Source organism: Argopecten irradians, chromosome 9 (genome assembly GCF_041381155.1).
Source record: "Argopecten irradians isolate NY chromosome 9, Ai_NY, whole genome shotgun sequence".
Classification (NCBI taxonomy): domain Eukaryota; kingdom Metazoa; phylum Mollusca; class Bivalvia; order Pectinida; family Pectinidae; genus Argopecten; species Argopecten irradians.
Window position 1 is genome coordinate 34,595,819 of NC_091142.1, and position 24,534 is coordinate 34,620,352.

The 24,534-nt window shown below is 35.8% G+C and overlaps 2 protein-coding genes across 4 annotated transcripts; one reads left to right on the forward strand and one right to left on the reverse strand.

The window, feature by feature from the left end:
* Positions 1-3,121: 3,121 nt before the first annotated feature.
* LOC138332146 (uncharacterized) lies at positions 3,122-16,914 on the reverse strand. 3 transcript variants are annotated; one of them, XM_069280131.1, is made up of 3 exons: positions 16,777-16,914; positions 4,471-4,956; positions 3,122-3,276 (listed from the first exon to the last, which is right to left on the reverse strand). In XM_069280131.1, the coding sequence occupies exons 2-3, from the start codon at positions 4,946-4,948 to the stop codon at positions 3,137-3,139; spliced, it is 618 nt and encodes a 205-aa protein (XP_069136232.1). In that variant the 5' UTR covers positions 4,949-4,956; positions 16,777-16,914; the 3' UTR covers positions 3,122-3,136. The 3 variants fall into 3 exon arrangements, with proteins under 3 accessions (XP_069136232.1, XP_069136230.1, XP_069136231.1); XM_069280129.1 differs by having other exon boundaries at positions 4,471-4,961; XM_069280130.1 differs by lacking the exon at positions 16,777-16,914 and adding an exon at positions 8,018-8,147 and having other exon boundaries at positions 4,471-4,961.
* Positions 16,915-19,617: 2,703 nt separating this feature from the next.
* LOC138330957 (uncharacterized) lies at positions 19,618-23,819 on the forward strand. Its single transcript, XM_069278427.1, has 2 exons — positions 19,618-19,699; positions 20,027-23,819. Exon 2 carries the CDS (start codon positions 21,144-21,146, stop codon positions 22,617-22,619), a length of 1,476 nt encoding a protein of 491 aa, XP_069134528.1. The 5' UTR covers positions 19,618-19,699; positions 20,027-21,143; the 3' UTR covers positions 22,620-23,819.
* The last annotated feature ends 715 nt before the right edge of the window (positions 23,820-24,534 follow it).

Sequence of the window (24,534 nt, forward strand, 5' to 3'; positions counted from 1 at the left end):
TCTTTACAGGCAGGCGGCAGGATCTTCCTCTATAAAAAAAAAATAAATAAAAACAAACCAAAAAAAAAAATACAAATGGTGAACCTTGTTTTTTTAATACCGACAATTAAAACTAGGATGTGAGCGGCTATTCAGTCTTTGCATTTCACAGAGTTCAGTTCCCTTTTACGGGTAGGTATCGATTGTTAACGGTAGTCATTATTTTGTGAGCGCAATTCACGTTCGTTTTCTCCGAAAACGTATTTATGACGTTACGCTCGCAAACACTTTACGTCACATTCTCAATACACCTACCAGCAAGTGCACGATAATTTCAGTAAATCTGCAAATTCGGATTTTCACTTATTTAAGGTGAATAAAAAGAAGAGGTTATGGAAAATGAGATAAAATATGATAATTACGCTAGAAACATTTGTATTGTCCTATCTAAACATATACCTGTTTGATATTTGCTTATATTTTGTCCATCTAAATAGTAAGATTACGATGAAAACCAATCTTTCATATCTTTTTGACGACAGATTTTTGTCTATGGACTTATCTCCCTTGAGTTCCGATGAGTTGTGACGTTATCTGAGACAATCAACTACTCGGAAGAACGGTTTCCGGTGTGCCCGATCGCGGAGCTGTCTACATGCATGTGGATTTTTACCACAGGGCTCTAGTACTTACGGAAATACACACGGGAAGAGAAAAATATGTTATAGTATTTTTTCGACTTATGGGGTAGCGTGTTTATCCCCTACATAATGGCACATTGATTGACGTCATAACCTCTAAAAATGACGTCACTATATGTAAATGATGATGTCATAAATGTGGAGTAACATATTTTACATGTGGAGTATCATGTGTGGGGTTAAACATAAGGTCATTTTTTCATAAACGAATAAGTATTACTTTTCTATTCAGTCCACCCTGGGAGTAATACGACTGTGCATGTATGTAATTTATAGTTTACACATAAGATTAAACGGGGAGTTTTGATATACATTCTGGTAATTTTATGTGCAAAATAAGATCGTAGTGAAAATGGAGAATTATTGCAGCGACCTACGTTTTGATGAAAAAAATCATCCGTTACAAACATGCGGAGATATAAAAAATACACGCAAATTAAAGGGCACAATCCAGTCTAGGAGAACATTGAAATTTGAACATATATCGGAAAAAACCAGTTCTAATGGGATTTTGATCAGTCGGATTTTTAACAGTTATCTGACAGAAAAACGGTCCTCCTGCACAGTTCTTATACTTCCTTTTAGGGATTCTACTACATTTTCTTTGTACTTTGAGTTACACAACAGTGTGCCGATGGTGTGAAGCCGGTATGTTCAGATCGAGCAGGGTTGCATAATGATATGACGACATTCACAATATTATCATTATGTAAATGCAGGTTATTTAAAATCGAAAAATTACAATGTTAAGAACGCTTTTAAAGTCATCAAAATACATCGTAAAACTCATCACAGCCATTGTAAATAGTAATATTTTTTCCTTCTCGGGGGAAACCTTCGGACCCCAAACACCAAAATATCGCGCTTTCGCCGCTCGCAAAATCTTCAAAATACAATGTACATCGTATAACTCATATCTCAGCCATTCTAAATCGTAATATTTTATCCCCGGGGGTCTCCCCCGAACCCTCAAAAACACCACAATGCTCGCCAATTTTGCCAATTTGCGTACTCATTAAATTTCCTATTATATTCTTCACAGTACACTATGCGTATATGTAGAATACGAATTTTACCGATTTTTTTATCTAGACCCCTAAATCGTCCTCACAATGGTCAATATGCTATCTAGTGTGTCCATATTGATATAAACTAACTAATTCTCAAATCCCTGTGAACTGTTCGTACACTGTATACTTTTGAAACTTTCTTAAGGTCAACAGATTTGTTATTTCCAAAACTGCGCACGGTTAGATAATATAATGAAGCGGTCTTGTAAGTGATTAGTGAGTGATAAGAAATAGGTTATTTCATGGCCCTGTGTTAGTTGAACTATTAAACGTATTAAGCATATCTTGTCCACGAGTACATGTCATGCATATTTGGTCATTGTATCTAGTATCTGTGTTTTGTCCCGTCTTTTTTATCGGTCGTGCGTGCATTATCACTACTCTACGTGTTATTCTATTTTCGTACACGAAAGGCTTTAAAAGAGCTTTAAAAATAAATAAGCCTAACCCTATCTGTGCGGTGTTCTGAAAGATTAAGTTCCAAATACGAAATAGAGGTGTGTAGTATATACATAAGGCGTGATGGGGGCACGTTTGTCGCTGTATGATAGGGTTTTAGAAAGGGTATGAAGGGTGGCGGGGTCTACTTTTATAAATATGCATTATATGTATGTACGTGTAGCATGTTAGTGTCATTATTGTTTTGGCCCGTTTTCTTGTAAACTTATATTTCTTCCTTGTTGATATAAACTTTAAAGTCTATGTGATAGTTTTAATTTACAGACAAAAGTCAACCGCAACCTCCTCGAACCTGAGTTGACACACACGTACTCTATATCAAATGACTTTTGACCTAAAGAATATAACAATTTTATAACCCATAAAATATAACGATTAGAATGAGTATACGATCGTTTTTATTATATCAGGGCATGTTAGATTGTATATTTATATATACGAATACATTTCCACTTATCAATATAGCAATTACATGTAGTGCGACTGTTTTAAATATCTATAATCGCCAATACCGCAACACTGCCCCATTGAATTTCCCGACTCTAGTCACAGCTGTTTGTCTCAGATGACGTCACAAATCAACGGCCACCTGGTGATATCAGGGGCGATAAGCGATGCGATCGTTCTAGACAAGTGTCGCTATGGACTTCGTTTCAAGCAAGTTTTATTGAAATTACGTCAAATACAACCTGTATTTTTTGTTGGAATCATAAAATGCACCACAATAACCAAATATCAACATAAAAATAGCATATGTAAAACCTGTTTTTATCACCTTTAAATATACTTAACATAACTAAGTTCATACAAGTTCGTATATATCCGGCTAGCCTTTGGTATTAGTGTTAACTCATTGATATATAACAAAAACTATGTTGATTTTCGTAAAAATGAATGCATATCTAATGAAATGTTTGTAAATAATGCCTATCTAAACTTACCAGTCAACATGTAATTGCCGTTGTCCAAGGTAAATAGTGTAGCTTGTTTGCTGTCCAGAACGAACGGTGATAGATTGCAGATAAATGGATTCTTTCGGAAGGAGACACTCTTTTCAATATCTATCACTGTTACAGAAAGAATAAATTTGATTAATGGGACATGCTTTATTTAAGAATTGCAACTATTTTTTAATTTCATCCGGGTATGAAAGAACTTTTGTTTGCAAACTGTGTGAACCGGACTATCATATTCTCATAAAAGTTTGTAAACAAAATTTATTTCATATCCAGATGAAATTAAAAAATAGTGACTTCAATGCTTTTAATTAATGTTCCAGGCTACTTTATAAAATGAAATACGTTTACACGTATGATTCCATTGATTTTTCCAAGGGATTATTTTTGCTAAATCAATACGCAACGTAAATGTTTCTATTACGTTAACGCCGGATTTCCGCGCCATTCCCGATTTTCTTTTCATCGTGGAATGCAAGAAATAAATAGGCGAATCAGAAAGCCAGAAACAAAGAAAAATAATAATAAAAGTGCAACACAAGATTCGATTTCTTTAGTTTTATCTAACGTACTGGATACCAACAGCTGACGTATATTAGAAAATGATTCTCATGTATCGCGAAATGTCGAGAAATAGTGAAATCATTTCGTCTCTGAGAGCCAAATCATAGTCGTGAAAATTTGATTTTCTCGTGATTAGTAGAAATCGCGAAAATGTTGACCCGCGAAATTAATCGGCTATACAGTACATGAATTGGATGATTTCGGTTTGTTTGGTTGTTTTTGTTTTAGTAGTTGTGAGAGCCGCCATCACCCGAAAATTTTATTCCGTCTTTGCATATTAAAGAGTTGTCTCCCTTGCATGCAGCTATCCATTACGACGTCATTATTTTTTTGTGCGAAATTTATGTCATTCGTCTTCTAAAAAGTATGACATTCCGCCAGCAAACACACGACGTCCCAGTCAATACCTATCCGTAAGGGCAGGTAACTTTGTAATATGCAAATGCAGAATATTGATCACGGGTAAATGAGTAAATAAGTTACCATAGTCCCCGATACTGTATAAGGTTTACATTTCGTGGATAGTTTTTTTTCGCTATATTCGGGTTTAACTGATATCGTGAAATGTGAACAAAGGTAAACATTCAGAAATTCATTTAATGTGTTCAGGAATATCATAGCAATTCTCAAATTGGCAGAATGCATAGGAAATTATAAAAGGCATCTTGATTAATTATGGTTTGAATAAAAGAGATAACTATATTGTTAACAATCAGCAAAACTAAAAATATTACTACTTACGATCGGAACCGGCATTCGCAGTCGGTTTGGCGGTATCGAACAATTGCACGAGACCGACATCTTCCGCATTAAAAAGACCATGATACTTCTCTCTGATTGCCTCTTGTTCTTTGGATGTCTTGGCTCCGGCGAGAAAGTCGTAAACCAGCTCAGTAGTTTCCTCCATGGTGTAACCTTTACCATATTTCAAAACGAGGCTATCCCTATTGTAGCTGAACCAATAAGAAATTTTCTTGTCTGCGTCATATCCGCTGCCAGTTTCTGTAGTTCCGTCAAGCTTGGAATACTGGCCGTTTTGTGTTATACCGAACTCAGCCGAGTTTAGACCAACAGTGAGTCTGATATCGTCAGTAGTTGAAGCCTTCGTGATCTTTATCATAAAAGCATTGTTCCTGGTGATGTTGAAGGTGAAAATTCCCTGTCCGTGAACAGGCATAGGCTTACTCCATGTTGGTTTATCATTAAACTTCCCAGCCATGGCGGTAACTGTTCTATTACAAAGAAAAGAAAAGAGCATCAGATAAAAGTTTATTGAATAATAGGGAGGAATGATGAGGTTGGTCAGTGTACTTTGCATACTATATATTTATATTTTCACTGTAGCCCCCACCCCCAGCCCCTGTAACTAAGCGCAGTTGGCATTCATCAGTCTATGAACTGCTATTCGCTTATTATGACGTTATTATCATTGTGACAGGTCAGCGACGATGACTGTTTACATGGCAGTTCCGTCTCAGACGATAATGATTTTTTTTACTCGTAATAGATAAAAACGACTGAAAACGATCAAGGCTTACATGATATCTCCGACACTGTCAAGTGGTAGCTGTAATACTGTAAATCGATTTTCTATCCCGGCTGATACATTTCGCAAATTTCGTTTAAAGCATTTTCGGGAGATTAAGCTTCGCTGATTTAAAATTGAAGGAAAATATCTTTGAAGTTAATGGTGTAATAATAACCTAATATACTAATTCTCGGCGATATACCTTCGTTGCGAAAATAAATCACTCGCGAAAGACAGATGGGTTACAGTATGTCGGACCCAATGACCCAATGGAATGAAATGCCATGATCAATAGTCAGTAGAGAATCGGCACGGAGTAACCAGAGAAAAAAATCACCAGCATTATCTCCTAGTGTGACGAAGGGAAAGCGGTTGGTACTGTAAAACTTCCACAACAATGTAGTGTCACGAGTATATCAGTGTTATCAGACTAACAGTTAAGGATGTATTCTTCTGAGGGTTCAGTCCCGTTGAAGTCTCGTTTCGACAAAGATCAAAGAATTTATGAGATTTTCAAATATATTTTATCAATATCTGTAGTAAGTTGCCAGATGCAAATTTTGTCAAAAAATTACATTTCTATTTTCAGTAGATTTTTTATACAGGGATTTTAAGAAATGGCCCATTTGACGGCCATTTTGAAATTGTGTCTTTTTCCTCTTTGAGTAGAGCCATAGTTTAACCATTTTTTACTGAAATTGTTTTTACTTAAATCATCACTGCACCAGCATTTTTAGCTGTATCGAGCTAATTTTGCTGTTAACCTTTACTAGGTTCGTGGTTATAAAAATATTGAGCATTATTGCGTGAAGTGCTACGCTTTTGTCACTTTATTTTTGCATTTAATAGTAATTTGGACACTTTTATTTTTTACTCTTAAATGCTGAAAAATAACACATATTCAAATGGGGCAAAAAAGTAAGCACACTGACCCCCCCATTTTTCTGCCTAATTTAGAAAGAACAACCCATTCCCTATTGAAATGCAAAATATTAACAAAAGTTTAATACCACAACTGTTTCTATAAAGGGTTTAATTTGGCATAAATGGCTGAAGATGGTGTATTTTGCAGCTCAAAATTAAGGGGTAGGGGTAGCATATGTTGTTATTCTGAGAAAAAATATGAGTCTTCTTAATCAAAACTTGTATGTTTTTAAAGAAGACTACAGGAAAATAAATTCTTCAAACTTCCATACATATCAAACATCTCATTAGGAAATTATGGCTTTTAAACTCTTGTGTATACGGTCAAAACGGCATAAATCCCAAAAAATCCAAGATTTTGTCAACTTGGTATCTTTGAGTGACAATAGCTCAAAAACAAGCACACCGACATATCCTTTTTCTTCCATTTTCTTGTATGGTATGAACTCCTATTTCCAAAAATCTATATGAGAAAAAAAAGTTTAATACAAGAAAATTTTGACTTCTCAGAGGTGTACATCCTAATTGAACTGACATGACCGTAACCGACAGCATCTAATTCCAGACAGAGTCCGTCTGATTGTCCGGTACCTGATAACACACCAATTAATTGTCCAGGCCCTGTACCCTGTACATTGTAAATATAATGATGTATTGTAGTTAGATGCATTGTTTTAGGCAAGGCAGCTCCAGCCAGTACCCAGACGAATAAACATGTACATAGTGTAGTCTATGGAGTATATAATATTCTGTAGATGTTTGATTTTTATTTATGTCAAAATACATTTTGGTGTAAGTGATTTACGCTTGAAACTTTAAGTCAAACTTCACGGTAAATTACGAATGTTTATAGAAAATATTTCAAGTCCGTTACTCGTACATTTATATAATTGTTAAAATACACTTCTGAAATGTGTATTTACTACCACTGAGACTAAACAAACATTTAAAGAATTTGTTATCAAGAAATGTTTACAACGAATATTGTAACATATAGTATGGCCTCACGTCGCTATACCAATATAATACAGTTACTTTAAACTTTAACGGTGGCCTCGTGCTTTTCCTTAAATAATAAAACTTAATTACATTTTTTTTTATATAGTTGATATTTTTCACGAATGTTTCTACTCCAAATTTTCAAACGAAATATTTCAATTTTTCTGTAAATCACCTGTGATTTACATACGAAAACTTTGTGATCCAAGTAAATTCCGAATTAATATCTACATTATTTATATTGATAAAATGTTCTATTCAGTTTCTAAATCCGCGAATTTTAATCTTTACAAACTCTTTTTTTTTAAATGAAAATCGCAAAATTTAATAGCCGAGAAAGTAAGTAGAGCAATCTGATTAACATCCAGATCCTTTTTATCACTACGTTAGATAAGAGGATCTGAGAAAATCCCATTAGGGGTCATGTCCAGGTAACCTTTGCAAATGGCCAATCAAATTGCTGCTGGCAAAATTTTGACAGTGAATTTCAGGAGACGAAATAGTTTGAAAATCTGTCAGAATTATTTCCGTGTAGGTAGTCATCTCACCCAAAGAGCACAATAAAGCTAATCGTATTGAACGGAGTGGTTATAAGGATCTGTATTTCAATCAGATTGGTAGACTAGTATACTTTGACCGAGTATCCCACCTACAGATCTCTCTTGCGGTTGCATTTGGGCCATCGAGGTGATTTGAAAAAATGCATAATTTGTTTTGCAAACGATGTAAAGGACATAAAAATTACTATTATTATTCAATCTTAATCCGCTCCTGGTTGCGCTACAAATATTAATAAAGTTAAGTAAACTAGCAAACGATTTATAAATAAACACTTACCTTTTTTCAGATTACCTTGCAGATTTGCGGATTGTGAATGCTATGCATCAACCTAAATCGTTCGTTCTTATATACCTCGTCTTATTGATTTATGATGTAAAACATGAATTCTGATTGGTCATCTTTTTATTAATGACCTCATACCTGTGTTGTGATTGGTCGTGTTGTATCCGGGTGTCTATTTGATAAGCATGTTTGTATCAGTTACGACTGATTTAGAAAAATGAAATTACCCTGTTCATTGTAAAATGTTTAGACAACTACATAATACACATAATTGTTCCTCCGATGTATATCTTATCTAAAAGTTTCAGTTTGTTTTAAAACTCGCCATGCGTATACAATTCTGTTCATTTTTGTAAACTTTACGATAATCAGTATTATAATCCATATGGATGGAAACCTGATTCATCCAATGTTTTTTGTTAGCAAATCAGTTCTTTATTATGTATAGAACATTTACCACACACTATAAAATATCCAGAACATGTGTATATCGTGGTCATGTTGTATATTTGAACTCAGTGTGTCACAATTTAAGACTTTATAGTGACCAATTATATTTAAGGATTAACCTCTTACTTTGTTTAGTTTATGAGATGATAAACCCAATGGAGCTCGAGGTAAATTGCGTGAAGGCGAAGCGTTTACGTAAACTTTACCGAATGCTCCATTGGCTTTATAATCTCCTTATAATCACAGCTGTATACAAAAGCGGCTGTTTCGTTTCTGTAAATTCGTAATTTATAAAGTTAGTTCGATCTACGAGGTTGACCTTCAGAAAATGAGCTTCTTCGAAAATGTTGGGTTATGTTTATTACTTGAAGTGTTGAGAGTATATAAAGTGTCATTTAACAATCCGCCATATTCTTATACGTTCTTAGAACATTTTCTTTCAGTGATACTGGCAAGCAAAGAGTGTCATTATTGTGATCAGCCAACTACATGTTCTTCCATAGATCACTGTGTTGAAGTTCTGTAATGAATTTGTCAATCATCTAAATAATATTTGATTATTGTATTATATACATGTAACAAACTTATATATTATTAAATAATACAATAAAGAAAATAAGTTATGGTCCTTCTGCTCAAATTCCAACCAAGGTAGACGTCTTAACATATGGTGCATTTTGCACCGACAACCCCCGAGATGTTTATATCCATTCATCAAAGTTGATATTTTAACCTACCTATCCATTCGGATTTCTACCTTCATCTCATTGTTAACATGGGATAATTGCCTGCTATATAGAATGTTTATTATCCAATTAGTTTGTCGTTCACTGTAGTGAATATGTATGTTAAATTTTATTGCAGCATTTGTACTAAATTTTAATTAGATGAAAGATGTTTTAAAACTTTTAAAAGAGAAAACACGGTGAACTGACAGGTGTGTTTCCTAAAGATTTATGTGACCTAAATACGATGCATTGTATGTGGGAAAGGCAGATCGATACCTTGACCTGTACGTAGGCGCTTATCCGGGTATAAGAATCGTTATAAAGTGACAAATGGCACATGCATTGTCTTAGTTATCTAGATCCGGTTAAATGTTCTTACTATTATCAGCTATTTAATTCATGAATTTTACTGAATAGTTTTTTTCTACAGTTGGCGCGCGATACTCGGGACTCCGATTGTCCATAGAATATACAATCGGGCAGAAATACTAGGCAACGGATGTGATTACCGTAACGTTGTTAAAAATATAAGTGGAGATAAAATTTCGCACATTACCGTTTGGAACCTATTCGCAGGGTTTATATTCGCGAATTACCTTAACTGTGAAAGCGTTACTCATACGACAGCCGAATGTGTACACCATGGATTTGATACTTTCCGCGAGGCATTAAAGGTCGCGAATGTGGATGGAGTTAAAAGTTCCGCAAATATTCGTAACTCTACAGAATATACTTATTAACCCCTTGGAATATTTGCGGTACTCAATAGGTTGTATATCCTCGGGAAATGACTATTATTATTGTTAGAACAAGATAACCGATTACATAATTTATTATTCATAATCCGTTAGAATATAAAACGAGCAGCCATCCAAATGATATGTAAAACATCATAACGTACACCTGATTACAATAAGGTCTCCACTGATGACAAACTAATTAAGATTATACTTCATATTGCAGCGGAATTACAAGTATGATTCTAATTAGATTAAATGTCTATAAATAGCATGCGTATCAATTCACTTAAGCAGTATTCCCAATATATTTTGGGTTGGTGAAGTCATGGAAAAAAACTGGAAGGAAATTCATCGTATTAGCGTCTATGATAAAGAATGTCCGTCCGTTTTTTGTCTATGACCTCATAAACCAAAAATATATTCAGAATAATGCTTATGATTTTCATAGAAATGTTACTATACATTTTCTTGTCTGTGAAAGATTCAACAAAAACGCTTCAAGATGTCTTTTTTTTAGGTCATCTGACCCAAAGGGTCAGGATGACCTATTGTCATCATGCACCGTCCGTCGTCGTGCGCCGTCCGCCGTCCGTAAACTTTTCATTCAAGCGACTTCTTCTCAATAACCGGAAGGCCCAGGGTACTCATATTTGGCCTGTAGGTTGCTGGGATGAAGGGCTACCAAGTTTGTTCAAATGAATGACCTTGACCTTCATTCAAGGTCACAGGGGTCAAATAGGCTAAAATCTTTAAACGACTTCTTCTCAAAAACCAGAAGGCCCAGGGTACTGATATTGGGCCTGTAGGATGCTGGGATGAAGGGCTACCAAGTTTGTTCAAATGAATGACCTTGATCTTCATTCAAGGTCACAGGGGTCAAATAGGCTAAAATCCTTTAAACAACTTCTTGTGAATAACTTAGAGGCCTAGAGACCTGATATTAGGCCTGTGGCATGCTGGGATAAAGGGCTACGAAGTTTGTTCAAATGAATGACCTTGACCTTGATTCAAGCTCAAAGGGTTCAAAAAGGCTAAAATCTTTAAACGACTTCTTCTCAAGAACTAGAAGGCCCAGGGTACTGATATTGGGCCTGTAGGATGCTGGGATGAAGGGCTACCAAGTTTGTTCAAATGAATGACCTTGACCTTCATTCAAGGTCACAGGGGTCAAATAGGCTAAAATCCTTTAAACAACTTCATGTGAATAACTAAGAGGCCTAGAGACCTGATATTAGGCTTGTAGGATGCTGGGATGAAGGGCTACCAAATTTCTTCAAATGAATGACCTTGACCTTTATTCAAGGTCAAAGGGGTCAAAAAGGCTAAAATCCTTTAAACAACTTCTTGTGAATAATTAAGAGGCCTAGAGACCTGATATTAGGTCTGTAGGTAGCTGGGATAAAGGGCTACCAAGTTTGTTCAAATAAATGACCTTGATCTTCATTCAAGGTCATAGGGGTCAAATAGGCTAAAATCCTTTAAACAGCTTCTTCTCAAAAACCAGAAGGCCCAGGGTACTGATATTGGGCCTGTGACATGCTGGGATGAAGGGCTACCAAGTTAAATGACCTTGACCTTCATTCAAGGTCACAGGGGTCAAATAGGCTAAAATCATTTAAACGACTTCTTCTCAAAAACCAGAAGGCCCAGCGTACTGATATTGGGCCTGTAGGATGCTGGGATGAAGGGCTACCAAATTTGTTCAAATAAATGACCTTGACCTTCATTCAAGGTCACAGGGGTCAAATAGGCTAAAATCCTTTAAACAACTTCTTGTGAATAACTAAGAGGCCTAGAGACCTGATATTAGGCATGTGGCATGCTGGGATGAAGGGCTACCAAGTTTGTTCAAATGAATGACCTTGACTTTCATTCAAGGTCAAAGGGTTCAAAAAGGCTAAAATCTTTAAGCGACTTCTTCTCAAGAACCAGAAGGCCCAGGGTACTGATATTGGGCCTGTGACATGCTGGGATGAAGGGCTACCAAGTTTGTTCAAATAAATGACCTTGACTTTCCTTCAAGGTCACAGGGGTCAAATAGGCTAAAATCCTTTAAACAACTTCTTCTCAAGAACCAGAAGACCTAGGGTACTGATATTGGGCCTGTAGGATGCTGGGATGAAGGGCTACCAAGTTTGTTCAAATGAATAAGTTTGTTCAAATGAATGACCTTGATCTTCATTCAAGGTCAAAGGGGTCAAAAAGGCTAAAATCTTTAAACAATTTCTTCTCAAGAACCAGAAGGCCCAGGGTACTGATATTGGGCTTGTAGGATGCTGGGATGAAGGGCTAGCAAGTTTGTTCAAATGAATGACCTTGACCTTCATTCAAGGTCAAAGGAGTCAAATAGGCTAAAATCCTTTAAACAACTTCTTGTGAATAACTAAGAGGTCTAGAGACCTGATATTGGGCCTGTAGGATGCTGGGATGAAGGGCTACCAAGTTTGTTCAAATGAATGACCTTGATCTTCATTCAAGGTCAAAGGGGTCAAAAAGGCTAACATCTTTAAACGACTTCTTCTCAAGAACCAGAAGGCCCAGGGTACTGATATTGGGCCTGTGACATGCTGGGATGAAGGGCTACCAAGTTTGTTCAAATGAATGACCTTGACCTTCATTCAAGGTCAAAGGGGTCAAAAAGGCTAAAATCTCTGAACGACTTCTTCTCAAGAACCAGAAGGCCTAGGGTACTGATATTGGGCCTCTAGGATGCTGGGATGAAGGGCTACCAAGTTTGTTAAAATAAATGACCTTGACCTTCATTCAAGGTCACAGGGATCAAATAGGCTAAAATCCTTTAAACAACTTCTTGTGAATAACTAAGAGGCCTAGAGACCTGATATTAAGCCTGTCGCTTGCTGGGATGAAGGACTACCAAGTTTGTTCAAATGAATGACCTTGATTTTCATTCAAGGTCATAGGGGTCAAATAGGCTAAAATCTTTAAACGACTATGTTGTATTGTACTAATAGTCAGATGACCGTTAAGGCCCATGGGCCTCTTGTTTCTCCTCCTCTCACTTCGTAACCAATCATAAAAACAACAATTGGATAGATTTATCCGGAATCAGGTACAAACTAATAAAACCAAATATAAAACAAATAAAATATCCGGAATGGGTTACTTCCCCCTAGACCGTACATGTCATAGATATATATCTCATCATATACATCATATACATAACAGAAACATAACCACCGAAAATAAAAATATTTATCTAGATATAGTATCAGATGCAATGTTAGGTGATATATGACAACGACCGAGTGCATCACGAGTAACGTTAGAGGTAAGGTAGGCCTAGGACGTCTCCTTTCAGGCTATGTTATGCATCTATAGCTTGTCCGCAATGACCAGTTAATATTACCATACACGGGATGCCTCGTATTTTCTTCTGTATGTGAACCAATAAAATTAATATGGAAATGGAGACTTTTCGTGAACTTTTCTTCGTAACGTATTGGTTTGTATTAACTGTGGGCCATATTAATTATTTTATTTTTCTACATATTTATTTTAGACTTCACAGTTGGTCACAGTATTAACTTTAGTCAACTTTTTATTCAGTGAGAACGTGGTAATTTTCTTAACTGTTACTGTTTGTGAAAAAGAATCTGAAAACTAAAAAGTTACGTATATTGGGCCGTTAAAGGGACATGAACCTTAAATAGTTTGTTCTGTATGCTTAGATATGGTTTTCAGATGTTTATTGAATATTTTATTACAGTGATTGGTTATCTAAAACGACAGGAAAACGTGGGGAATACCTACCTCAAAAATGATTAAAAATAGACACTCATTTTCTATTTTTGGAACACAAAACGAAAGCTGGCCGAAAGCGAGGTTATAATGAAAAACAAAATTTGCTGACATGGCAAGGAATTTACGATGGTTGACAAATGAATTTTAAGCCATATTGGTTATAAAACAATTTGTATTTAGCGTAGGAATGATAAGTCAAACGAGACTTTTTATTCGATCATGACAGTGCACCACGAAGGGAGGTTCCTGACTTATTGCACATATGTTCATCACGCAAGTATAAAGTGGGGAGTTGCTCGCTCTCATGCATTTCAGTGATCCATTTATATTTACCTACTTTCCCAATCGCACAAGTTACTGACTCTTGACGTACTGTTTTCTATCGGAATTAGTTTTTGACCCGCCATTTTGTTTACATATGCAGTGCATTGTGGGAGGTCACTAAAATTCAACACTACTATATACTATCGTTACAAAATTCGACCGGGCCGGTTCAAAATACAGAAAGATGAAAATTCCATTTTAATTATTTTATTTGACACGTTTGCACAATAATTGATATATATTACTTAGTAAGGTATCTGACACGCCTTAAATATGTATTTTACTCAAATTTACATGGTTTATTTAGGTTCATGTCCCTTTAACAGCGAAGAGAAGTTCTAAGTGACAACATCAGAGTCATTTATTTTGTTTGATTTGCTATCATTATGTAACACGTAATTATCTGCCCTTACAAACAACCCAGATCTAACATACAGAAAATGAAATACACGTTTCACTGACAAAATAATGACGTCACCATCGATATCTACCCACACGAGTAGACATCTCAGTTATATGCAAAGACTTAATAAGAAATTTGAAATCAATTTGAAACAGATTTTCTATTTCCTTAAAAGGGAATTTCATATTTCTATGTTACATCTCTCACGTATTAGGGTCTCGGTTTGTTACAAATGAAAATCTACAGTTGTGCATCCGTGTCCTCTCATGGTTGAGGTATGGTATATTTGAGAGTAAAGGCTCAAAACGTAATGCAGCATTTTATAGGAATATCAGAGATGATTTGTCTTCTATTTATCCCACAGATTGTCGAAAATGTCGTCGTCAGCAATACTATGAATACCATTTTAGTATTTAACTAACACAAAATAAACATTGCAAGACAACACGTCGTCACCAAAATATCTAAGATATCAAAAACATTGCAAATACAGATGTACAAACATGCATTATGTGATAATAAAAGTGCACGGTGCATTGTCGGTAGACTCGACCGAATTTCTACAATAAGTTTAAGTTGATTTAAACTAGCATTCAAATTATTCCTTTTTACTGTCAATTCTGTTATACTTCAGTAATCACCGACAATATTTTATTTACAGTCTAGACATACCGCCGTCCGCCTCAAGATCAAAGGACGAAAATTACAAGTGAGGATGAACCGCACAAATACATAAACCGATTATCAAGTTATCGTATACCAAATATTTTTCGCGTGGATGAAATATACGCGTTTTCAGGGGTTATTGGCGTGGTAATGTAATATTAAGCTATCTTCGTATTGAATATATCGTCTATGTAGATGCCAGAGCTTTATAGACAATTATATTATAGCGCGCGTTATGAAGATTATCTGCAAAGCTCTGACTACTCCATACAATATAATACATCTCATAATATCATTGATTTGATACATTTTAATGTAATTTCATTGATGAATATTATTTATTTTACTGGCAAATCGCGACACACTTTCTAAGCTTTAGTTGTCTTACATCTATGATGTAACAATATTGAAAATAACCAACAAAAGTATAAAAAAAATCATTGTGTAAAATGACAATCGAATCACCAATTCTACATTCCTTAAGTCCACTAAACCCAAACAATAATAAAATATATTAACCAAAAAACTGCACGGGTGTCAAAATATGTTTAAACTTTAATTGTATTGTGTTATATTTTTTCGCTGATTTTATAGGCACTGAAAAACGGGAAACAATGCTAGTTTACATTTAATCCAACTGTTCACATATCAACAGATTATATCTGTCGATTGATTATAAAAAGGTGATGGAAAAACAACCCCTAAAACTTTAGAAGGTTAAACGTAGTTTTGTTTTTGCTTTATCAATGACATTTAACATACAACTGTTCTGTATTAGTTTACCAAAAGTAAAAATATGATATAGTTAAACGTCATTAGGGACAAAGAATGCTCGATCTCACTTGATACTATCACAGTCGTAATATTAACCTTTGGTTGTAACTTCTACTATATAAATTAATCAAACAAAACCGAAATATATCTGGATACATTCGACAACCAAAATGTGTCAACTATAACGTACCAACGCCGACATGGAAACGATAACTGATCAACGTCAAAATGGTTGTTCTACTTTGTACGGGCCTATTTAAGTAATTCCTGATCCAGGTATGTTCCGGTACCAACTTTAGTAATTCTGGATTTGGTTAGAATACTAGTCACGCCACCTATTATGGGATATCAGGAACGCTAGCTAAGCATGGTGCGATTAAAATCAAGAGCGGAAACGATACGGTAGGAGATCACTGTACATACAATTATAATTTGTCAAGACTTTAATTATATCATAGAAGAGTTAATGATTGATTCTGATGTATAGTTGAATGTAATTACTATTTTTATCGTGATATATTGAGTCATATGTGTGCGCATTAGTTTGTTTACATTGTGATGCCGCGCTTGTTAGATTCATATGTGTAACTTTGTGTTTTATGTCTTAATTACAGTCAATTGGGTCTGTTCAACGATGAACTTGAATTGTCGGCGTTATTTGTTGATATCTGAGACGCACATTCTTTGTGGGATATAAAACTTTCTTAGTATAACTTTAACTTGGGAGAGTATTGAAATGAGTTGCAGATGGTCGAAGGTCTGACTGTACCTATGATCGGAACATCTTTACATTATCTTATCTCTCGGGAATTATGCAAAATGATATCGCAAGGAAACATAAGCTGGTTACCGTAGTGTCTTCTAGAGTATCGCAGAAAGATCTAGATATGAAAAAAATATACTCACAGTTCGACGCTGTTTGTGCTTCTTGTGACGAAATGAGGATCTAAATAAAACCACTCTGTCTGTCCAATCTTTTATATAATATGTGAATTTGTATACATGTTGGAGGAACTACGTAAAATATTGCTGACATGCACAAATAATTACCTAAATGAAAATAATTGGTCAATGTTGATGAGGAAAGAGCCAATACTGCTTTATATGAATTTGAACTTTGACCTTGTTTACGTACGTGATCTACTGCTATTTCCATAACAACTAAAAGTTTTAAGTGCTTTACTCCACAACCGGGTTACAGGATACTGTAACATGGTGTACTCTGACGCAGTGTCATTTTTATGTACATCATGTAAACTTACAAAGTTCACCTGATTATCACGGATACCTGGCTAAACTCATGTTTGTTTACACGTATGAGGGTCTCGGTTCGTACAAATGAAAATCTACAGTTGTGCATCCGTGTCCTCTCAGAGTTGAGGTATGGTATATTTGAGAGTAAAGGCACAAAACGTAATGCAGCATTTAATAGGAATATCAGACATGATTTGTCTTCTATTTATCCCACAGACTGTCGAAAATGTCGTCGTCAGCAATACTATGAATACCACTTTAGTATTTAACTAACACAAAATAAACATTGCAAGACAACACGTCGTCACCAAAATATCCTAGATATCAAAAACATTGCAAATAGAGACGTACAAACATGCATTAAGTGATAATAAAAGTGCACGGGACTCGACCGAATTTCAATAATAAGTGTAAGGGGATTTAAACTAGCATTCAAATTATTCCTTTTACTGTCAATTCTGTTAAACTTCAGTAATCACCGACAATATTTTATTTACAGTTTAGACATATCGCCGTCCGCCTCAAATTCAAAGGACGAAAACTACAACTGAGAATGAAGTGCACAAATACATAAACCGATTATCATGTTACCGTATACCAAATACTTTCCGCGTGGATGAAATATACGCGTTTTCAAGGGTTATTGGCGTGGTAATGTAATAATAAGCATTAAGCTATCTTCGTATGGAATATATCGTCTATGTAGATGCCAGAGCTTTGTAGACAATTATATCATAGCGCGCAATATCAAGACTGTCAGAAAAGCTCTGGCTACTGCATACAGTATACATTTTATAAGTTTGATGTTTAAATATATAACAATAGGTAATGTCATTGCCATATCGCAAAATATGATTATCTTAAAATTTGATTTTGCCATTTATTTGTATGAATCGCGATATTTATTGCGAAAATAGCCGGCTATACGGTATCTAAGATACTTTATAATACATCTCATAAAGTCAATGATTTGATACATTGTAATGTAATTTTATTTCTGAATAATTTTTATTTTACTGGTTAATCGCGACACATTTTCTAAGCTTTAGTTGTCTTACATTTATGATGTAACAATGTTAAAAATAACCAATAAAAGTATAAAAAAATCATTGTGTAAAACGACAATCGAATCATCAATTCTACATTCCTTTAGTCTACTAAACTTAAATTGTGGTATATTTTCTTCGCTGATTCTATAGGCACTTACAAACGGGAAACAATATTAGTTTTCATTTAATCCCACTGTTCGCATATCAACAGATTATATCTATCGATTGATTATATAAAGGTAATGGAAAGACAACTCCAAAAACTTTAGAAGGTTAAACGTAGTTTTGTTTTTGCTTTATCAATAACATTAAACATACAACTGTTCTGTATTAGTTTACCAAAAGTAAAAATATGATATAGTTAAACGTCATTAGGGACAAAGAATTTTCGATCTCATTTGATACTGTCACAGTCGTAATATTAATCTTCGGTTGTAACTTCTACTATATAAATTAATCAAACAAAATTGAAATATATCTGGATACATTCGACAACCAAAACGTGTCAACTATGACGTCACCAACGCCGACATGGAAACGATAACTGATCATCGTCAAAATGGTTGTTCTACTTTGTACGGGCCTATTATGTAATTCCTTACAACATAACATTCACATTAAATGAAGTCAAGATGTTCAACTCGATCACTGAAACTCATGTACAAATCCTACAACATAACATTCACATTAAATGAAGTCAAGATGTTCAACTCGATCACTGAAACTCATGTACAAATCCTACAACATAACATTCACATTAAATGAAGTCAAGATGTTCAACTCGATCACTGAAACTCATGTACAAATCCTACAACATAACATTCACATTAAATGAAGTCAAGATGTTCAACTCGATCACTGAAACTCATGTACAAATCCTACAACATAACATTCACATTAAATGAAGTCAAGATGTTCAACTCGATCACTGAAACTCATGTACAAATCCTACAACATAACATTCACATTAAATGAAGTCAAGATGTTCAACTCGATCACTGAAACTCATGTACAAATCCTACAACATAACATTCACATTAAATGAAGTCAAGATGTTCAACTCGATCACTGAAACTCATGTACAAATCCTACAACATAACATTCACATTAAATGAAGTCAAGATGTTCAACTCGATCACTGAAACTCATGTACAAATCCTACAACATAACATTCACATTAAATGAAGTCAAGATGTTCAACTCGATCACTGAAACTCATGTACAAATCCTACAACATAACATTCACATTAAATGAAGTCAAGATGTTCAACTCGATCACTGAAACTCATGTACAAATCCTACAACATAACATTCACATTAAATGAAGTCAAGATGTTCAACTCGATCACTGAAACTCATGTACAAATCCTACAACATAACATCATTATAATGAACCTCTTAACTTTAGGACAAAGACAATAATTGCACTTTTATTCATTTTTTTTCAGAAAAGTTGAAAAAAACACAAAGATCTACTAAGTAAATACAAATCAGATTTGTCTATCCACTTTGAGAAATCAACACAGGTAAGAATTTAAAGTCTTATTGTCTAGAAAATACCAAGTTGAAAATTAAATACTACAGAAATTTGAGCTGGCTCTTGATATTCTACCATATCATTTAGCTAGTATCATCTATGAATTTCAAGAAGAGGTCTTTAATTATCCAAGGTTCAACATTTTGCTATCAAGACCACTTTTAGAGTATTTTTTTTCAGAATCAATGCTTATTTTTAGCATTTCTAAGTCTTATCAGCATCAAAGTTAACCTAAACAATGCCTGAAGATCCCAATAATTTGTGATCTGAGTACTCAAGAAACAGTCACAAAATCGAAACTCAAATTTACTTTCAGGACCACAACTCTGCTACACACACTTCATACTCCACGACGGAACCACAAGCTCCTCCCTCTGTAACAGAGCCGCCAGATCCTTCGATGAAAGAGCCACAGGGTCCTCCCTCTGTAACAGAGCCGCCAGATCCTTCGATGACAGAGCCACAGGGTCCTCCCTCCATAATAGAGCCGCCAGATCCTTCCACAACACAGCCACAGGGTCCTCCCTCTGTAACAGAGCCGCCAGATCCTTCGATGACAGAGCCACAGGGTCCTCCCTCCATAACATAGAGCCGCCAGATCCTTCCACAACACAGCCACAGGGTCCTCCCTCTGTAACAGAGCCGCAAGATAATTCCACAAGACAGCCACAGGGTCCTCCCTCTGTAACATAGCCGCCAGATCCTTCGATGACAGAGCCACAGGGTCCTCCCTCTGTAACAGAGAGCCGCGAGATAATTCCACAACACAGCCACAGGGTCCTCCCTCTGTAACAGAGCCGCCAGATCCTTTCACAACACAGCCACAGGGTCCTCCCTCTGTAACAGAGCCGCCAGATCCTTCCACGACACAGACACAGGGTCCTCCCTCCATAACAGAGCGCCGCCAGATCCTTCGATGACAGAGCCACAGGGTCCTCCCTCTGTAACAGAGCCGCCAGATCCTTCGATGACAGAGCCACAGGGTCCTCCCTCTGTAACAGAGCCGCCAGATTTTTCCACGACACAGCCACAGGGTCCTCCCTCCATAACAGAGCCGCCAGATCCTTCCATGACAGAGCCACAGGGTCCTCCCTCTGTAACAGAGCCGCCAGATCTTTCCATGACGGAGCCACAGGGTCCTCCCTCTGTAACAGAGCTGCCAGATCTTTCCATGACGGAGCCACAGGGTCCTCCATCTGTAACAGAGCCGCTAGAACCTTCGATGTTAGGAGTCACAGGGCTCATCCTTCATTACAGAGGTACAGGTACTTAACTCTTCCTCCAAGAAAGAGATTCCAAACCTTTCTTTCACAGCAGAACCAGTGCACTCTTTACCCAGAACAAATCATGAGCCTTTCACAAATATTCCTAAGGAGAGGAACAGAAAAAGCAAGCCTGTTGTATGTGTTCAAAACTCTGATAATAGAATATTTATGGAAGGTGAATATGGAGAATCCGATGGGAAAATGACATTTGTACCAACTGCAATTATTGAACCATTTGCTTTGCAACATTCCGATGAATCCGATTATGGAACATCAGATTATCAACAATCTTCAGAAAATGAAGATCATGATTACCATCCAAGTAGTTTTGAAGAGTCTGAAAGCAACTCTGAAATGCAGATGGAAAGTGGAGTGTGCCAACAAAAAAGGCCGAGGTTATTTTCTGAAAGAGAAAGTGAAGAAGAAATAAAACCAAGAAAAAAGGTTATGACAAAGGAAGATACTGATAAGGAAATGGTTCAAGATAGTGACTCGGACATGTCTGAAGTAATTCCAATCCAAATCCCTTCCTCTGGACCAATTTCATCAATGAGTTTAAGTTCGGATGATGAAAGTGATGACAGTGATTATGATGATGAGGAAATAAATCGTGATGTTTCAAACAAATCCATATTTGTCAGAAGAATCATGCATTCAGCAACCACAAAGAGAGGAAAGGCTAAACGGTCTGATCGTGTGTATAATTCAAAATGTTGCTGCCCATTTTGTAAAAAGAAGTGTTCCAGTTTTGCCCAGCATATCTTCTCCAAAAGACATTGTGACGAGCCAGAGGTGAAAAAGGTCCTGTCCCTAAAAGGCAAACAACGTAAAACCATGTTAGCAATATTGCGTAGTAAAGGAAGTAACATTCACAACGAAAATGTCATCAAACAGAAGAAAGGAGAGATTCTTTTAGCACGACGAAGTGGAAAAGAACAATTTGATGTAACAAAATACGGGCCATGTCCCAACTGTTTTGGATGGCTTAGACTGAGTGTGTTGGACAGGCATCAAGCACACTGTCCTGTGAAATCATCTGTACACGTTTCAAAAGGGAGCCTGCTTATGCAAAGTGCTGTTCTAGCAGGAAGGGTGACAAAGGAAGCGAGTCGAGCATTGATAAAGGAAGTATTTGCTATAATGAACGATGATAAGGTTGGGAGGATTGCGAAATCTGACAGTTTGATAATTGCCCTTGGAAATCAGTGGCTCACCAGAAACGTAGGAAATAAACTAATGAGAAAACACTATGTTTCCGCAGTGATGCGTCTAGCGAGTAGGCTTTTGGTTCAACTTCGGATCCTAGCAACTCCAAGCACAGGAAATACCCTGGAACATTATTTGGATCCAAATTTCTTTACTCATGTGGCGCAAGCAGCCCTGAAAGTTGCAAGACAGGACGATGACGACGAAGAAAATCTTGAAGCCCCATCAAATGCAATAAAGCTTGCATACGACCTCAAGAGGGTCGGCAACATTAAGTTAGCAAAGGCCATAAAGAATGGTGATGAAGAAAACCATAAGGCATCTAAAACTTTCCTAAACCCCGCCCCCCTCTCTACTTTGTATTCCGTATGTTTGTTATGTGGTTTGTGCACAACTCAAGTAAAATATTACAAAAATAACTCATTCGGATCAATTTGAAATATGATATATTGAGTAGGTATATGTATGATGATGATGATGATGAATGAGTGAATGATGATGATGATGATGAATGAGTGAATGAAGATGATGATGATGAATGAGTGAATGAAGATGATGAATGATGTGTGTGCTGATGTCTGATGTAACTTTTAAATAGCGAAAACTTTTGAAAAGAAAACAAAAATGCAATAAATATTTTGGGTATTCTGACTGGACTACATATTTATGCAAGAACGTTACGAGATTATTTTTAAACTCGATTACAACGATTCCGGATAAAAGCGATGCATTCATTATGCAAGAAAAATGTTATTTGAAAAAAATGGTGTTCATAATGAACTCTGTCTTGCAATCGTTCATAATGAACTCTGTCTTGCAATCGTTCGCAAATGAAAGACACATAAAATGAAAACAAAATTAAACACAATATTATCCTAATACGGACAGGTTTCTAACAAGATAATAAACCGTTGCTCTTCTGTCGAGGACATTTTGGAATGTAATAAAAGTATTACAACTGGCGCTTTCTTTATAACGAAGTACTTGTTTTATGAATTTAATTTCCGGATCCTTTGTTATTCATTATAAACTCAAAAATAATTCTCTTAGAACGAACACACTAACATAATTTACACTGTTACAGTCAAACAAATATGTCACACAAACGGAAGTGCTTTATTGGTTACACATTTTAATTATAAAAAAAGTGAAAAGAATACCTTGGATGACTTTTGGTAGACATCTAAGCCTCTCCGGCACAGAACATACTTTGGTTTATTTAGTTTTACGTCCTATCAATAGCAAGGGTCGTGCCAGAATTAATGATATATGAATATCGGAGTAACCGGGAAAATGCCACGGATCTATCTATAACAAGATGGTCAATGCAAACGTTGATCAGAATACGAATGTAAAATGGTTTGATAGTAGTTGGTATTCATGTGGGATATAATGCTATTTAGGCCAGGTAGGGCCATAAATAGCATGCGTTTGTAGTTAAAATGATATATCAAGAAGCACATAAATACTTAAAAAGTTGTATAAAATACTATAGGATAGATATGTTATATCATACAATGAAACACAGGTATGCTACAAGGCAGTGTAGCTAGCTACTCTAGATATGAATACTGATTAAATAGGTAACAATAATATATGTAAAATGTATTTAAATCTCTCGGCCTCGGTTGATATAAGTTCTGCATGTTTACTTCACATCGTATTCATCAGCACAAACGTTGGTAACAATTTTTATAAACAAAAAATACTGAATACATGTATTTTGATTTCATCAACATTTAATAAACCTGCCTTTTTACAAAAATACGGTTTATTGATTTATTAATGATGAAGAATAAATTAAATACAATTAAAGACGCATTCTGTACAGTGATGATGCGGATGAACTTGGACTGTCTTAAGTTACTCCCTGTCTTATGTGACTTTTTTGTAATGGTCCCTTGGAAAGTCACATAAGACAGTCTCGACTGTATTTTAAATTTTTCAACATTTAATAAACCTGCCTAAAATATCAGAGAAGAACTTTGACGAAATTGAAAAAAATGTCGTTCTGGCAATGAACATTTTCTGCCGTTTGTAATTTTATCATATTTAATTCAAACATAAAGAGACGGGACTGGACATTGAGGACCCGCTACCTTTCCGAAACGGCTTTATAATTTCGAAAAGAGAATGTTAAACAAGTCTGAAAGACTAATACACTTATCATCACCTTGTGAACAAATGATTAAAATAAAATATTTACATTTTTGTTTTCTATTTTCTATATAACCTTACAAGACGGGAAACTGTTTACACTTGAGTAAACGCAGAGATTGTCGCGCAAGAATAAACACACCGAAACACTTACTTCCGCAAGTAGTGTGAATCAACATCCGATTAAGCCTATTGT

What these genes read in the sequence shown, in the direction of transcription:
- LOC138330957 (XM_069278427.1), top strand. Translation starts at nt 21,144, where the DNA reads ATGGAAGGTGAATATGGAGAATCCGATGGGAAAATGACATTTGTACCA.
- LOC138332146 (XM_069280131.1), bottom strand. Translation starts at nt 4,948, where the DNA reads ATGGCTGGGAAGTTTAATGATAAACCAACATGGAGTAAGCCTATGCCT. An exon ending in TGCGAATGCCGGTTCCGATC is followed by an intron (nt 3,277 to 4,470) that starts GTAAGTAGTAAT and finishes TTTCTGTAACAG; the next exon opens with TGATAGATATTGAAAAGAGT.